This window comes from Drosophila eugracilis, unplaced genomic scaffold (assembly GCF_018153835.1).
Source record: "Drosophila eugracilis isolate 14026-0451.02 unplaced genomic scaffold, ASM1815383v1 contig_440, whole genome shotgun sequence".
NCBI classification, from domain to species: domain Eukaryota; kingdom Metazoa; phylum Arthropoda; class Insecta; order Diptera; family Drosophilidae; genus Drosophila; species Drosophila eugracilis.
Window position 1 is genome coordinate 873,016 of NW_024573306.1, and position 18,761 is coordinate 891,776.

Here is an 18,761-nt window from a genome sequence, read left to right on the forward strand (position 1 = left end):
AATTGATAAAGAAAAGTGGGAAAAAATAAATAAAACAATCAAATAGGTAAACAACACAACGCAGCTTGTTAAAATTACTAATGGCCGGCAAACAAACAAGAAAACTCATTAAAGCCAGAGGAAAATCCTAACGGTAGTTTCGTGACTACCGACCGCTCTTTCCTCCACGCTTTCTTTTGTTTATTTTCGCCTTTGCGCATGCGCAAAAGTAATTTGTTTGTTTTTCTGTTTGGTGGGAAAACACAACACATAGGTTTTATAAGAAAACAAACCACAACAAGTGTCAACTTCAAATTTCGGCATTATTTCTCAACTTTTGTAGAATTTTTTGGCACACCTTCACTTTTTTAACGCGAATTATTACGAAACGAAGCGGCAAACAAAACAAAAAAAGGTGCGAAAGTGGTAAAAAAAAAAGGAATGCCGCGATATCAGTTGTCATTCCACGAATCAAATCAATCAAATCGAAATATATAATCCGAATTGTGTGTCCATGTGATTCAGCGAGATTTTACAATTCTATTCGACACGACCTTGAAAAACATAAGTTTTATGATTTGCCATTTGATTTTAAGTTTTATCGAAACGAAACCTGCGAAAGCTACTGGGATTACGCGAACTAAGGATTACGACCGCGAATATGGAACCCGGAATTTTAATTGGTAAGCTTGGGATTGTGAATTAAGAGTGTTTTTCATTATGACTTTTAAATTTAAAAATCAGAAAAAGAAAATTATAAACAGAACTGTGGTCTTTTTATTCAGTTTAAAGTTGTCCATAAATACAGAAATATTTTAAGAACTATTTACTTGACTATTCTAGTTGTTAAAATATTCTAAAGATATACCTCCATACATTTATTTTCCAACACCCTTTCTGAGAAACAAAATGTCGAGAGAATATGCAAAACAATAGCTTCTTCCTCATAATTGGCAAGCACAATTTTCCGGGCTTTAAAGTGAGCCCGAAATGTATTCTGTATTCATTTATTCCCACACATGTTCTGAGATAATTACAAAAAACTCCACAGATAATCCTCTGCCCACCCCATGCACCAAAAATTAACCCCATTGGGGGGAGAGAGAGCAATCATTTGGAGAGCTCAGAACTCGTGCCCCCATTTCACATCGCTAAAATAATTTCCATGCTTTCTTCGGCTGCAAGACCGACTTCAAAAAAATGAAGAAGACAAACAGACGACCACATGTTGTTGCCCGTACGAAACGAAAAATATTTAAGCACTGAAAGAAACTTTATTAAACAATTAAAGAAATATTTAAAATATTAAAAGTGCATAAAATATACTTATATCTGAAAAAATTTGAATATTTTTGTGAGTTATGCACATTACAGCATTTTATTTTATTGTTTTAAATTTCGGCTCTTTAGCACTTTAACGTTAAAAAATTAAAACTTTTTTCAATTTTTAATTTATAAAATACTTCAAAAAATAATCAAATTTTCATCTAGAATAAAATATATCAAAATTCTTGAAAGTTAAAAGGTACGAAAATGTTTTTAAAAAATCTTTCTAGTCATTCAAAAGCAGTTTAAATTTAAAATATCAGACTCTAAGTTGTATAATCAATCAAAACATTTTTTCTCCCAGTGCATAGCAACAACAAAGTGCCGGCACACACCCCATTCAGAACCACAGATATATCGCTTTAACTCATTTGGTTAAGCATTTAATGATCATCCAAAGGCAAAGTCGGTTGAGTTCTGAGGGGGCTAGTGAAAAAAGTCATTGGATAGATGGAGAGGGCACTGTGGGGGATTAGAGGGTGTGGTTTTCCATATAGACAGTGGTTGCCAACGCTCCACAGACGAATGCTCTGCGTAACCCGCGTTCAGCTAATGAGAATCCAACCGCCACGGGGGAAGGGGGTGGAAAATCGGCGGAAAAAGGGGGAACGACGGTTGCTCGTGTGTAATTGAGACTCGATTTAGATACGAACCGCACCAATTTGTGCGAGAAGTCTAATGTGTGTGTGGGTTTTTATAATAGCCCAAAGGCTGGAAAAAGTCAGGGTATATTATATTTCTTATAAATAATGCTAGAAGGTAATTAATTTTTGATCTGATCTATTTTTTACTTAATAATTCAGAAACTCAATTTAATTTATTTTTGTATGCTAAAGTATTTTTCATGATATAATAGTAATATGACATATGATGTGATATATATATAGAAATAGAAAATATAAATATATAATATGTTGAATATAATTTGTTAAAAAATTATAATAAAAAGGTCAAAAGAATATAAATTTTTGGGTAATCAAATATTCAGAATATTACATAAAATTACAACAAAAATTGTTCCTGAATCTTTTATCATTAAGTCAATTTTAAAATCTATTACTTGTCGATTTAAATTAAGAAAATATTTATTATTTCCAATTAATAAATATAGAGTAATTTGCATACCTTTAATCAAAATATTCACTTGGTTTTCGGAATCCAATTTCGATTTTGGATGACATTAGGCATATCTATGACTGTCGCGGGTTTGTCTGCGGCTGAAAACCGGCAAAGCCGCCACTTTGAATCAACTCGACCAGCTGGGCTTGGAATGCGACAAAATGCGCATTTGCATCAGGCCACATGTGCCGGTTTTTTATTTGATTTTTTGTTTGTATTTTTTTTTCTCTTTTTTATCTTTTGAATCACTTAGTTTTGGATCTAGAGCGCACACAAATGCAAGTTCAAGCCGAGTCACACGTACGAGGGAGTGAAAAAATGCGCACGCCCATAAAAAATTACTCCAACTACAGTTTGCAATTTGTTATTCTGGCCATTTTGCTCTTTTTTTTTGGTTAATGGGTTTCCATTTGTTTATTGCCTGATTGGATTTTGTAGGAGAAATGGAGGAGGGGAAACCCGTAATGAAGGAGGTATGTGAACTTAGCTGGAATTATGGGGGAGTTTTGTGGTTTTTAAGGAATTGGAACAGGTTGTTGGGAGACTTTCAAGGTTAATTTAATGAGAAATTAAAAGCTTTTACTATAGCTTTAAGAATATTGAACTTTTTTTTTTTTTAAAACACACTTTAATTTGCTTTATAAAGATGTAAATAAATGAGAAAGAAGAAATATCTTAAATTTAATGATTAGGTTATACTAATATTACTGCGTAACCTGTCCATGAAGTTTAAAATGTTTTGTACTCATTGATTAATTATTTACTTTTTTTATCTCATTGATTCATTTTCTTTAACAAACATCTAACAAACATTTGAACAAGATAAGGAAAGACTCCACTAAAATAATTGAAATTCTTCAAATTGCCTCTTTTATCTGAAAATGGATCTCGCTGTTCTGTTGCTTGAGAGACTGCCAATAATTTCCCATTCAATTATTATTTAGGCAATCAATCTATACGCCCCACGAAATGCCAGCCACGCCCCACTGGGATCTCGGAGTCTGCCCACCCGCTGAAAATCGAATAACAAATTCAATTCATAACTCACAAACTGTCTTATCATTGATCGATGTTGCGTGCCAGTGAAGAATCATACATTTATATACGGAACATATATATAGCAATATATATATGTATAGCTTATAAAAAAGAGAAAGGGCGCCAAGTCAGTTGGATATATCTCAAGCATATAGTAGTACGCATATCGATATGTCAAAATGGTAAACGATCAGTTGCAGTCGATGATTTGTAACGCCTGGATGGGCTTAAGCCAAGTGTAAAAGAGATGGGTATAAGTAAGGAGAAAGGAGACAGAGATACTCGACTTTTGGTCAAGTGACTTGGCCAACATTTCACTCAACAATCTTTTGCCTTTTTCTTGTATTTTTTTTGGTTTCTGCAATGATTGGCTTTTCGATTTTTACCTTGTTGGTTAGGAAAACTTTCTAATTAGTTATCGTAAGAGAGTGAACCTGATATTGCTATTGTTATTGTTGTTGCGAGGGTGAGCAATGGCAAAATATTGATTAAAGCCGGTTGACAGTTTGTGCCATGTTTATTTTTAGTTTATATATCTACGTACATTGTTTGACTACAGAGACGACTGCGACTGCGACAAGTTGTTGTTTTCCAGGTGCTTGTCTAGTGTTTAACAGTCAGACTGGAGTGCACCTGAGTAGACAGTGCGTTTCGCAACTGTATGTTTTAGTTGTGAGACTGTAACGTATGCATAACCCATAGAGATTGAATGCTAAAGCTATCAATGGATATGACAGGCCAGTCAATTGATTGAATTCACTTCAGAATAATGTCAAGTTTGATAACAAATAAGGTCAGTTGTGGTATTTCATCAGCTATATATGAATATGGATATATATTTGCAGGTTCAATGATCGAAGTGTGCTTGATATCAGACTTTAAACAGATAGCAGTTACGTGGCAGAGATAGCTATGAAGTTCTCGAGTTAGGCCTACTTTTTAGTTATCTACTTAGTTGGGTATCATTGAGGGAAAGAAATAATAAATTCATGGGTTGGGTATATAAAAAAGTTGAGAAAACGTTTATTTAGTAGTAGTTTTCTATTAGGCAAATATTTTTTTATTATTAACTATAAGTTAAGTCGATATTCTTGAATTAACCCAATGGTTTTGGGGTAATATTTTACTTCTATCAATAAATATCTATATTTTACACGTTTTTAAAGTTAGTTTCAAATGCATTTTTGTTCTGAGATATATATAGATATGACTCATTCTTAAGCTTATTTAATTAGTTAATATAATTTCTTAGACATAAACTAAGAATGTATGCATTATCTTGACTTGCAGTTTGCGAGTCTTTAAAGGAAAAACTTCATCAAATTGTTTCACTTTTCAACTGATAAAAAGATACAAAAATTAAGTATTCCCTTTAAGCTGGTTAAAGAGATGGGCGCATCGTATATGCAATGGTAAATAAATAAATCCTCAAGCTCATAACTGATAAACAAACATCGCAGTCCATCGGCCATTGGAAATTCAATTAAAAAGCCTCCAGGAGGAGGCAAAAACAACAAACAGGCATCACTTAATTGGCAGGAATTAAATGAAGCAAACTATCTGATGTACATCTGTACTTTCCTCACACAACAACAGTATATAGTACATATATATATTCGTTTATTATTTGTCCAATAATTTCCACTAGCTACATATGTATAAATGAATAACACATGACTCCAATGTTGGCAATTCTCACGCTTTCAGGGGGGTTTGGGGGATATATATACAGATACTTAAACCCCTATCAATTATGGTGGGTCCAAGGGCCAGAAGGCTCGTTCACTCACATAAAAATAACAAGGAAGCCATCTCGTTTTGAAGTAGCGAAAGTGGCAGGAACAGGAGGCAGGATCAAGTGCTCCGGGCAATTGAAGCGGCATTCAAGTTAAGCGAGCTTTAATAAGCCCTGGGAGATATAAACGTCGAGGTAAAGTGCAAGGAGTTCAAGCAACAATTTTAAATTACAGTAAAAGTTCCCTAAGGCGATCGTTTGCTGGCTGCACTCGTACAATATATTTTCAGATACCTTAATTTGTTCGAAAAACTACAAATTGAAAAAGGGAGTATGGTTGAAAACACACAGGAAACTATTGAACAGTCATTTGGAAAGTTTCTTGAACTATTTTTCTTACCTTTTCGCTTAAGGCTGGCATCAGATTTTAAATGTATTTTAAGGTTAAGTAATAAGTTTTCTGCAACAACACCAATTTAATTGATTTGAATTACATTTAAAACAGCCATCATTCTCTCTCTTAAAATGTACTTTCCAACGATTTGCAATAAAATTTGGCATAAATCACTTGCTAATAACTCCGTTGAGACTTTGACAATTTTGCCGCAAAAATGATTATTTTAATTTAAGCTGTCAGCAAAAGCCTAACTGTTTTTGGCAAGTCAAAATTAATGGGTCACAAGATTAAATGGAGTAAACCACTTAAATAAATCAAATTAAAAATACACAAAAAATAACCTATAAATAACTAAAGTTTTAACTATTTTTTACCGTCCTGTTGGAACATCTTTAAGCCTCATTAAAGTCAATTTACTAAACCTTCTTCAGCCATCACAAAGTAAATATTTTTAAAGCACTAAGACCGAGTTAAGAACCAGTTTAAGCTCTAAACAATAATTACCACGGGGAATTGAGAAGTTTGTCAACCATCGTGAAGATAATAATGACGACGCTTGTGATGATGACGTTCCAAGGCTTGTTGTTGCTTCTGCTGCTGCTTGACTTGCAATTAATGTATGAATGAATGAATTTCGCGATAAGTAAATTCAATTATCCGTAACATTAATGAATGCGTAAAATTTAAGCAGCGAACGGCGGCCAAAACCGGTGGCGGTTAAGTGATTTTGTAATCAATTTTCGAGCAACACCGTCAGAAAAGCTGAAAAACAGACAATCGCAAAAAAAAAGTGGGCAGTCAGCAAGAGCAAGTGAGAGAGCCAAAAAGCCAATGAAAAAGAAGAAAAAAACCGAAAATGAAAACTTAATAAGGCGTAAATCGGTTTTAGTGTGGGCCGTTGGGCTAAGATATGACTAAATAATTTCATAAATATTTATAGATAACTGACGGGCAGTGACCAAAGTGTTTGCTTAGTAAGTGGGTAACAAATTAGGTCTATGGGAAAATCAAGAAACGGGATGAAGAAAACTTGTCTGTTTGACACCAATTTTCCAGCAACTTAAGATGCAACTTTATTATGGAAGATTTTTCAAACTTTAGAATTTTTGAAGTTGAAAACAATGAAATATCATAGTAACGATTTTTAAGAATATTATTTTTATTGTAAGAAACAAGAAATGAAAACCATTAGAAAAAATTAAGGGAAAGATAAAATTTGTCTACTTTGCACCAGTTTTCCATCATTATAAGAGTTTTCAAATTTTACCTTATTTTTTTTCTTGAATATTAACACGTATTAAGTAACTTTAAAGCATTTGAAAGATCAGATTCAATTTATAATAATTCATTTAATTTTATAATATTTATCAAAATGTTATATAAGCGGGAATATGAAAATACCAGTTTTCTAGCCATTAAAGAATGTTTAAATGTTTAGCTAACTTATAAAGTTTTTGAATATTTGGCTTATTAAAAGCTAAGTTTAAGCTAGTTATCAAGAAAGCTTAAAAACTTTTATAGCTGAAAATGTTAAGCTAAAGTTAAAACTACATAATTTTATGCAATTTAATAAACTTTAAGATAAAACTCCTCTTAAAACAAAAACCTTGATATTCTTTGCTATAACATCTACTCTGACACCTTTTTGCATCCAGCAAATTAATCATTTAAATTCTTGAACTCTGCGTAATTAACACCCGTAAACATTTTGGCCATCCGGCTTTAACCAACGGAAGCGTTGAAAAATAAAAATAAAAGTGTTGACCAAACTGCGTCAAAACAACAACAACAACAACTTCGAACACTGAAAAAATATGAACAACAAAAATGAATTAAAACTTCCGCTTGCAGTTCGGAATATCTACAGAAACAGCAACAATGTTGAGGGGGCGGACATGGCCAAGTGGATGGGTTAGGAGGAGGGAGGTAAAGGGGTTAAAGTTGTTGGTATCGTAGACATGACCAGGTTTTGTTATTTTTTTGTTGTTCCATCGTGTTGTTGTGTTTTGGGGTCTCCCACATTGATAAAGCCTTTTGGAAAGAAACTCACTCTTAAAGTGTCGGACATGCTGGTGTCTGCTTGCGGCATTTTCTTGTTGGGAACAGGTTTTCCCAGGCTTTTTCCCCCAGCCCCCAGACATTCCTCTCTACCATTTACATATATATATATATATATATATATATATGCATATACATATAAATTGGTGGTCTTTTTGGGCCATTGAAAATGCACTTTGGTTTATTCTAATTTATGCGGGCTCAAAGGTGGCTCAAATGTTTGCTCGAATGATGCATTTAATTTTGTGTTTCTGGCCTTAAATTGTATCTTAATTTAGTGAGAGAGAGTGTGTGCATGTTGGGAGAATCTATAAACAAGCCGTCGACGAGGCGTAAAAAAATATAAATAAATATAAAGATTAGCGCCATGTGATGAACTCGCTATTGAGTGGTCAAATGTATGTACAAAATGTGTTTTATTTGTGTTTATCTTGGCTGATATTATCTTGATTTCATTAAATGGAATGTTTTAAGCAAGTTCAAGCTTAAATATAGATTAAACTCAGCAACTAAAAGTTTTTCTGTACAGCTCAAAAAAGCTCAACTCAACAAAAAATTATCAAACGAAATTTTTTTCCAATTAAACTTTAATGACAATCTATTTTTCGAACATTTCTATAAATAAAACAAGTTAAGTTGCCAATTTATCGAACTATTTTGTATGGAAAAGTTTGCTGCTCCACAATCAACCGATTGAATAAAACATTTTGCGCTTGAATCCAGCAATTGGTTTCCCTTCGTTTTCGCCAAAACTCAATTTGCGCACATAACAATGAAGACAAAGCTGTTAAAAATAAAACATGTACATAAAGTACATATGTTTGGCGTATAGAACTCAAAAAATACAACAAAAAGCTATCGAAAAAATAAAAAAATTAAGGGAAAAGCTCTAAAGTACATATAAGCTCAACCTCCAATCGAAATGCATGTCACATGCAATAAAAATGTCGTAAGAAGTCACGTTCCAAGCCATACAAAAGTTGCCGGTAATCGAACTCAGCTTGGCTCTCAGCTCAATAGCGGAGATACAAACAAATGCCGGGAAAATTGATCGAAAATTTGTAGCTGCCTATGTGTGTGTGTGTGTGTGTGCAAATGGAATAGCTAAAGTCTAAATTTCCCATATGGCCTGTAAAACCAAGCAATTAAATTTTCAGCCTCCCTTTAGCATAGCAGAAAAGAACAGAAAGAAAGCTGAAATTTCCATTATAAAGTCATGACAACAGAAACCCAGCCAACCATGGGGAGATTATAGAAAATTTTGGTGAGTGCGGGGCTTGGCCATAAAATAGAATGCACTGAACCAGAAGAAGAAATAAATTCTTTTCAATATTGCCATTTGGCTGGAATTTGAGTGAAGATTTTTATCAAATTGTGGCAGAAAATTAATCGAAATTCCTTTAGTAACTTAAATAATAACTTAAAATCAGCTCTACAGAAATTTAAGAACTTTTTATAAAGATTATCTAAAAGCAAATTTCAGTATTAATGGTGATTAGGGTTAAACTTCCTGACATCGACTCATCATTTTAACATTTAAATGTTATTTTTGATCTTTAATCTAAGTGACGTTTCTATGAAATCATTTTAATGAAATGATTCACAGAAGTAATGGCACATAAATAAACTTTAATACTTATATTCTCATATATAGTATAAAATCAATTTCCACTCTAAAGTACTATCCCACCCATTTAAATGTTCAACCGACTGGAAAGTTGGCCCCTTAATTTTCCACCAAAATGCGTAACGTAAAGTAATGTTTGTCTATTTGCGTATTGTACCCTCTCTTTGAGATACTGATAAGAGGTATAAACTATTGCGTGGCTTATCAATTTGGTGGCCATATAGGAGATATTACATATATATATGAGAGTTCCTTCACCTCTCCGATGTCGCTTGACACACATGCAGGGGAAACAAATAACAAATAAATATTTGCTCAATGGCGCTATAGTACGAGTAGCTAGTGGTATTCCAGTGCGTGTCGGTTGTGTCTGTCTGTTGACCCACAATAAATGAGGGATCGAGTTTGGAGGAGTCGGATGAGTCGCCGGCACAAGCCAAATGGGCTTCCAATAATAAACAGAGCGAGAGCCAGTCCAACTCCGAATACCCACTCCCTCATGTTCAGTTTTGTTTACATATATAATTTTTGTTTTCATTTCATTCGATGCTGGTCACGCTTTGCCAGAATAATACGAAAAAGCCATAAAGTATTAAGCAGTAGAGATTACAATGAGATGGATCGGAGGCAGGGAGAACTTTCTATATGAAAAGGGGTGCATAAGTAACAAATTTTAATTAAATAACTTAAAGTTCTGACTTTTGCTTTAGGGAATTTCCTTTATAAGCAATAAATGGAGGGAGTTTGATTATAAATCTTACATTTTATTATGCCAATAATCCAATTTAATTGAAAATTCCATGCCTAATGATTATTATTAACCAAAATCAGCAAAGCTGACTATTCATCAAAATAATTTTATTTAAAAAAATTATAACATATCACACAGCTGATATTTTTCTACAAAATGAGAAACAAATAACTGAAATTAACAGAAGAACCAAATAAATGCCTGTTAAATTTATTCACGGAAAATAAATTAGAAATTAATATAAAATATCTACTCTAATATATAAATTTCAATTTAAAAAATATATAAGCACATTCTTCTATTATCTCCTCCTACAATAAAAATATTTCTCATAAAATTGTCTATCATGAGGAACCGCTCCCCAATTTGCAAACTTAATTTGATATTTCAAGCCCAATAACCGGCTTTCAGCGGACTGTCAATAAATCAACGAGCGAGCATGTTCAACAAACTTTTCACACTCCATGGTAGAGACTTTCATCTAACATTAAAAAACATTTCAACACACAATGGAGCTGCTGCCAAAAGGAATAATGCCCATTATCTAACTTTATATCCATGACAGGAAATCGGTGGAAAAAATAAATCCCTTTCAACAGAGAATCGATATTTTTTTCACCCAACAGCTTACATATCAAACAATTTTGCTCGGTTCCTCTTGATTTACATATCGAACTGGCCGGGGCTCACAAAACAAAAAGCTATAAAATATCAATTTATTGCTTTATAATTGAAGGCAATAAATGTTTGTAAAGAGAGTATAACTTTTGGTGGGCGTTTGCGGGTGTGAATCGAAAGGTGGGGAATTTGTGGGGCAATTCAGGCGAACAGAGAAAGACAAAACTGTAATGACATCAGTACGTCATTCAGCCAGTTGATCCATTGAACGCAATTCCATTGAATTCAATTCGAGTCAGCACACAGCACACAATATTTCTGTTTTGCTTGGTTTTTCAATTTGCAATAAATTTGCCTCCAAACTTAACTACATTGAAAATAATCGGTCGAGCGGCATGAGATACAAAAAAAAAAACCCAAATAAAAAACCTAAAAATGTGAATTGCAAATTTCATTTGATATTGTTTTGTATTCCAAGGTTACTCTGTGTGTTGGCAGCTTTTTTGTCATAAATATTAGAAATCAATTGTCTGTTTGGCAAGCTTGTATTGAATTTGTTTGTAAGAGTTGGAAATATTGTTTTACAATTAAGTTAAATTTATAAAAGAACTACTTTTAATCGGTTTAAATATGGGCTTGCTCTAGAATCGAAATATATTTGCAACTATATAATTGAATTTGAAATAAAGTTATGGGCTATAATCATCATCGAAATTCTACCAACTTAAGTCAAATTATTTCTCCATCATAAGTTTGCAAGAAAAGTTTTCGAAAAAACTTTTCCAAGAGGAAAGTAATAAATATCATTCAAGTTTTCGTTTCTTTATGTTCCACCAATAAACTCAGTTGAATTGTTTTGGTTCCCATCGAAAAGTACAAACAGTCAATAAAAAACAAGCCACAGCAACAACAGTAGCAGATAGACAAGACTTTAGGTGAACACTATACAGCTATGAAAGAGTTTTTCCGGGGAAAAACAATTTGCAAACAACTTTGGCAAAACAAACAGCACACAAAACGATGCTGCCTAATAACAGGCATTGGGCCAACTGTTTGTCGGGGGATTATGGCCAAAAGAAGGAAGGGAGGGGCCTAGAGGGATGGTCATCAGCACATATTCAGAAATATACTTCCTGGTAAACAAAAAGAAATGCTAAAACTGCACTTCCAATTGCAACTGAAGAGAGGTTTTTCCAAGAGCCGAAGAGCGAGAGGGGCAGCCAAAGAAATTGCAGTAATTGACACTGAAAATGTGGCTGCCGTTCGGAGCTGGAAAATGTTGACGGCTATGATGATGCTGCTTCGTTCAAAGCTGATGATGCTGCAGTTATCTATGGCACAGCAAAATATATATTTAATTGCCCACAGAAACAGTGGTATGGTTAGAAGGGGTAGAGCTGAGAAGTTAAATGATGAGATCTCCAATGAGATTGATGGTTTTTTCTTATGCTTGGTTAGAAAAGCAGACAATTTGTCAGCTTATTTTTAAGTCTATTTGAAGATAACAGTCTGTAATAGTGATATCTTAAGATATAATATGTTAAACAAATAGAGAATTACCTACAAAAAATCAGAAAAGACGCAGAAATAAATATTTTAAAACTCCTAAAAAGTGTCAAAAAGTATGAAATTTTATTCCGAAAGGCAAGCTTATTTTTCACTGCATACTTTTAAGCACCAATATAAAAATAGTCAAATTCCTTGGGTATTTTATGACACCTTCGTTTATTTATCATTTTGGAGTAGAAACTCACTGAACTTTATAGGAAGAAACATTAATAATTAATCAATCTTATTATTATAAAACAATTTTAATATTATTGTTACTTCAAACCCCTTTTGTCCTACGCTTCTGCCTGTCATCCCAACATAGACATTTTCAATTGTAGCAGTTCCACTTGCTTTTGCCCCAGCCTCGACACTTGGGAGAGTGTGTAGTTAATGAATGCAAAGAGTCTAAAGCTCAATTAATGAAATTTCATTTAATTATCAGCGGGGTGGCAGTCAAAATTGGCTGGGGATGAGGACAAGTTGTGCCCCCGAGAATTCTCCATGTTGAATGACTGGCGGCAATCGTACGTGGCATAGAGCATCGACATAGGCCCATTTAGAACTAGGCTCAATTTTGCTTGGGTCCTTTTGCCATCAAGCCCATTTTACAGTTGGCCTCATTTGTGGGTCACATGCAACAGTTTGTCGTACACTAGGCAAAGGCAATTTGCCGTCGTGACTTGCCACATCGATCAATATTGTGTGCTGCGTTGGCTGCCCGCTCGGCAATTAGTCTACGGGGAGGCACTAGCTGTCCTTCATTTATATGGCAATTAAATTCCGCATTGAGAGCGAATGCGGCGATGTCTTGAGTGCCTCCTTGTATCTTCGCCAGAGGCTTTCCATTTCCATTTGCCACACTGAATAAGATGCGATGAGTTATGTATGTCCTCCGAAATGGAGGGCCTATGTTTGCTTGAAAGTGTTTCTCGTTGAATTGGTAATGAGATATTTCAGTTGACAAATAGATGATTCTAGGTCTGGAATATAAACAAGGCTTGTTTATCTAATAAATTATATAAATTGTAAAATGACTTTCCTAGTGGAAGCTATACATTCGCCAGATTTATTTCTGTTTTAAATATGAGTTATTAAGATAAATATTATATTACAATGTTTAAAGTTTTAAGTTTAAGTATAGGCTTGGAAGTGATTTGTATGAACTCAAGAATAATTCCAAAACTAAAAGTTAAAAAAAGTCACATTATAACATCTCAACATTGTAACATATCTCACCTTCTCTAACTGAATTATAATATTTTGGTACCACTTAAAGCAGAAACTCGCAACTTTTTATGAACTTCAAACCCAATGATTAGCCGCTTACATAACTTGTAATTAGCTTAAGTCGCCACACACACTTTGAGTTTTTCCTCATCAGGTCTCGGCCGAAAACCGATTAGAACAAGTTAATTACAGTAATCGGCTGAGAAAGTTGTTCAGAGCGTGACATAGTTGAGCTTTTTGTGCATTCCGTGAGTTGTCTGGTTTTCCGAAAGCCCAGTTCACCTGTCAATTTGCATAAATCGTAGAAAAAGGCAAGTCAAATCAAGTCGAACATTGCAGTAATTACTCACACAGCCGAAAATAACAAAAATCGATCAGTAATTACACGCAAGCCGCTGCCAATTCATATAATTGTCTGCCGGACCAAGACGGCCATCAATCAGAGACTTCTTCTAAGAAGCGATGCAAATGGCTCTCGGACAGAGTGAGTCGCGGTTTCACACAAAACTGACAAATGACGCAGACCAAAAGGTGGTACATAATAGCCCTGCACACGGGGAAAAATGTTAAATTTATTTAGTTTCTAATTCATATGTGAAGTGAGCTCTGGTGTTATTTAATAGGATTTTTCTTTATTTTAAGAATAGCTAACATAGTTGTTCCAAAACTTAATATACCTTTAATTGTCATCTTAATAATTTGTTAATTCGAATATATTAACGATATTTTTTCTAATATTTGTTTCTTGTTCTAATCTAACTAGTTTCGACATAACATAAATTACTTTCCATTCAGAAAAAAAGGAGATATATTGACTTTAAATTATAGAATACAAACCAAGCCAATATTAATGTTTTAACTTAAAGGGGATTTTAGTTAGGACATTTAAGTCAGCCTTCTTGATAAGATCCAATTCACCAATGATCAACTTAAGAAAGATACAAGATACATTCTTCTCTGTGTAATCCCTACTCAAACGCTGTCTGTCTCTCGACTCTCAACGATCGAGTTGGAAAACTGCAAGCGACGTCCCCGCTAATTGATTTCGAGCGAGTGATTTGGCACGTTTGGTTGCAGTTCATTAGCAAAGTTGGACTGCACTGAGTTGCGTTTTTGGGTTGGGCCCTTGCGATAGACAAGACTCGAGTCTGAATTCCGACTTGGCGTACCAAAGACTCATTTTTGGGTTGGGTCTGACTATGGCGTTGGCCTACAATCTGGCACTGAAGCCGGCCGACTTGGCTCGAGGTTAACCGAAGAAAGTTGGCAACTATTTTGGCACTAATGGATCTAACCATTTCTCTACTTTTTTTTTACCTGCTCTAGATGAACGACAACACATACAGAAGAAAACATTCACGAAATGGATCAATTCACATCTCATCGATACCCAGTGCACGCCAGTGAAGGATTTGTTTTTGGATCTGCGGGACGGACACCGATTGTTGGCCCTGCTGAGCACCCTGACACAAACACACTTGGTCAGTATAGATCACGAATGATTAATGACTAAAATGTATAAAAGAGATTGCTTTTCTGTTCTTAAGTGGTAAGAAGTTTACTGTGGGCAGACTCTTAGAATTAATGTCTGCTGAGATGAAATGAAAAACAGAAACGGCCCCCTAAATATAGACCTTTCATAAAGCCTTTGGCTTGAAGGCATTACGTTTTTCCCTAAACATCTAATATATAAGTTATATACAAAATCATATCCTGAAAAGTATCTCTTAAAGTTCTTTAAACAATATCTCAAAAAAAGCTTAACTTCATATTGCTCTTGCTATAATATACTTTTCCCAAAATTTTCCATTCCCTGTAGAAACCCGAAAAGGGTCGAATGAGAGTACATCACATCAACAATCTGAACAAGGTGATTACCGTGATCCAGCAGCATGGTGTCAAGTTGGTGAACATCTCCAGCGATGACATAGTGGGAGGCAATGCCAAGCTGACCCTGGGCCTCATCTGGCTGATAGCGCTGGAGTTTAATGGCCAACATCTAGTCAAGAGTCATTCGAGCAACGGGGTGGAGAAATCCCTATTGGCCTGGGCACGTCAGTATACGGAACCACATGGCCTGCAGCTCAACGATTTCTCCAGTTCATGGTCCGATGGACGAGCCTTCCTCATGATCCTGGATGCTCACGTGGAGGAGCTAAATCTGCCAGCGGCCTTGCAGCAGCATGCGTTGCAGAGACTTCATTTGGGTTTCGATTTGGCACATCGACACTTCAAAATTGAAAAGCTGCTTGATGCTGAGGATGTTCATACCCACAAACCGGATAATAAATCTATACAGATGTATGTGATGTGCCTGTACCATGCCATGGAATCCATGAGGACAAGGGAGCAGGAGCATGATGAGGGGCAGGATCACGATCCGGGAAGAGTGCCCTGCACTAGCATCACTGACTTGGATGAGGTGCCACTGGACAATGATCGTGCTAGTTTGGGTCTATATACTTCAGATAGTGCTGGCAGCATGGAGCAGAGGTCTTCGGCGGAACTGAAGACACACTCCATACGCCCCTTGAGCACCGCCACCAATGCCAGTGTGGAGATTAGTGGCTATCAGTCAGCTCTTGAGGCAGTACTTACCCTATTGCTAGAAGATGAGCAGCTTCTGTCACAGGATCTGCCCGATCCGCAGGATTTCCAGACAGCTAAACTGCAATTTCACGAAAACGAAAGCTTTATGCTGAAGCTAACCGAACATCAGGAGTATGTGGGAGAGGCTTTGGAAGAGGGAAGCAACCTCATCAACGAATCCCAGAAAGCAGGAACTGGTCTGAGTCAGGAGGACCAAAACGAAGTGAGGCAACAAATGGTGTTGCTCAACGAACGTTGGGAAACCTTGAGATTGCGAGCCCTGGACGTCCAAGCCAAAATCCTAATGCGATTGGCAGAGTTTCAGAAGCAAAAACTCGAACAACTTCGGCAGTTTCTAACAAGTGTTGAGGATCGTATTTCTCATATGAGTGATATAGGACCAACTCTGGGAGAAGCTGAGAAGCAACTGGTTGAAGCTCGAAAACTAAAAGCCGATCTTAGCGAACAGCAAGAATTGGTGGATAGTCTGAGTAGTATGGTGGTTATTGTAAATGATACCTCGGGCAATTTTAATGATCTAGAAGACCGTTTGAGTGCTCTGGGCGAGCGATGGTCGCATGTGGTTAAGTGGAGCGATCTGCGAACCGAGAAGCTGCAACAGTATAAATGTATCTCCAGATGGCTGGATGCCCGCGAGCAGGATCTCAAGCTGATGGAGAGCAGGGATGTCACAGATGTCGGCGGTATTACCCAGCGTATTAACGAGCTTAACTATTGTGCCAAGGATCTGTTGGAACTTCAAAGATATCTGATAGATCTGCGTCAAATGGTGGCTGCCACTTTGCAGGATGGTGATGACAAGGGTGAAAGGGTTCTCATCCAATTGGAAAGCTATGAAGACCGTTTAGATGCCCTGAAACAAATTGTTGAAGTACAAACGGTTCGAATAGAGACCAAGGGCTTTAACTTTGGACGAGATCGTGCCAGTTATGATGACAGTAGGGTGGTCCGTCCTGAGGGCTGGGTGGATTACCAGATGATCATTCGCTTTGGCGATGAGGAGTCTCAGGAAGACGAAGAGGAGCATGATTTGGCCAGCAAAAAGCGAAAGTTAAGGAATGCTGATAACTTTTATGCCTTGGAAAATCTGATCATGGAGCATTTTGGTTATGTCCAGGAAGTAGAGCAAAAGCTACAGCAAATACAGAGACAAAGTCTGCGGCAACAATGTGATTTACTCAAGGAACTTCAGGCGGAGAACAGCCGACGTAGTGGTACTTTACCCGAACTCAAGAAACTCTATGAAGTCTGCGAGCTAGAGGATCCGTCGAGGAATCTTCTCCTGGAGGAAACCCACATCAAGCAGCTGGAGCAGAGATATGCTACCCTGACACAAAAACTAGCAAGCCAGCAAAGCGAGAGCTCAACCCTGTTGGCCAAGGAAAAGTATTACAACAGTCTGACAGGTTTCAAGTTGGTTCTGGCTGATTCCAGAGATTGGTATAAACAACACGCTGGTTCAGCCAGTGGCAAGGAGCTAGAGCAGCGTTTAAGCCACATGGAATCCCTGGCGTCTGAAATTGCTGAGGCCAAAACGGCCACAGAAGAGTTGGATAATCAGATGGTAGAATGGAAGCAGGATTTTGGCTTGTTCTATGATAGCTGGCATGACATGAAGCAGGCTCTACAGGCTCTGATTCAACAGAGGGGTGGAGAAAGTCTTTCCAGGCAACTAAAGCAAGTTCAGGATTTCGTAACTAAAGTCTCAAATCAAAAGGTACGCGTTTCCAATTTGGAAATCATGCAAAAGCAACAGTATTTGCTTAATCAGTTGGTAGACGAACTAGAGTCCCTTCGGCCAACTTATGATAAATTACCCAAGCACCTGATTGGTGAGGAGCTACAAGCCACTTGGGAGAGACTTCCCGAGCAGCTCAATGAGCGTGTGATCAAGCAAACCACAGCCATTGAAAATCTAAATCACTTTGCAGCGGAATATAATGCCATTATAGCCATTTTGCGAAGTGCAGCGGAGTCGAAATTGGATGGCAGTCAAAGTGGTAGCAGTCAAGATCTTCGGAAACTGGAGATTGATGTGATAAGTGCAAGGAATTTCAGTGAAATTCTGATTAAGGAAGCAGAACCAGCTCAAAAGGAATCCCTGCAAGCACAAATAAGAGCCTTGAATACCTTATACGACCAAGTGGAGCAAGTTCATCGGGAGAAGAAGCAACAGCAGACGGTACTTCAATCCCAGATTGATCTCATCCAGCAGAGGCTCAAGAAAACTGATCAGTGGCTAACGGACTTGGAGAACAACACTCCCAAATCTGGAATCAACGACATAGGTAACTCCAATGAGCTATTCCAAAGCAAGTGCCGCTTTCAGACCCTCAAAGAAACCTGCGAAAAGGAAACGACACAGTTTAGGGAACTCAATGAACTGGGCGGTGAGCTACTTCTCCAAATGGATGAACTTCAAGATAAGGATAGAGAATCCAGATATGGATCACTGGCCAAGCAGTTCACACGCATCAATGCCAGATGGACGGAGGTCACCGAGCTGGTTTATGCGAAGACAGCCCTACTCGAGCATATATCAACGCAGCTGGGGGAGTTCAAGAAGTTCATGGTTAGCGAGACGGGTTACCTGGACAAGTTGGAGAACAAGATACGCAACACGCCAGAGAATGCAGCCGACGCCGAAGAGATCATGGAGGAACTTGATGTGAGTTATTTTTTTATTTTTTTATTATTATATTGCATGTTAAATCCCATTAATTTT

The 18,761-nt window shown here is 36.6% G+C and overlaps 1 protein-coding gene across 1 annotated transcript in view; it reads left to right on the forward strand.

Moving 5' to 3' along the window:
* Positions 1–18,761, forward strand: part of LOC108117087 (dystrophin, isoforms A/C/F/G/H) — a 143,230-nt gene that overhangs the window by 3,289 nt on the left and 121,180 nt on the right. Inside the window, 2 exon segments of the mRNA XM_017229266.2 lie at positions 14,753–14,907; positions 15,246–18,704. Of these exon segments, the coding sequence (XP_017084755.2) occupies positions 14,753–14,907; positions 15,246–18,704 (3,614 nt within the window).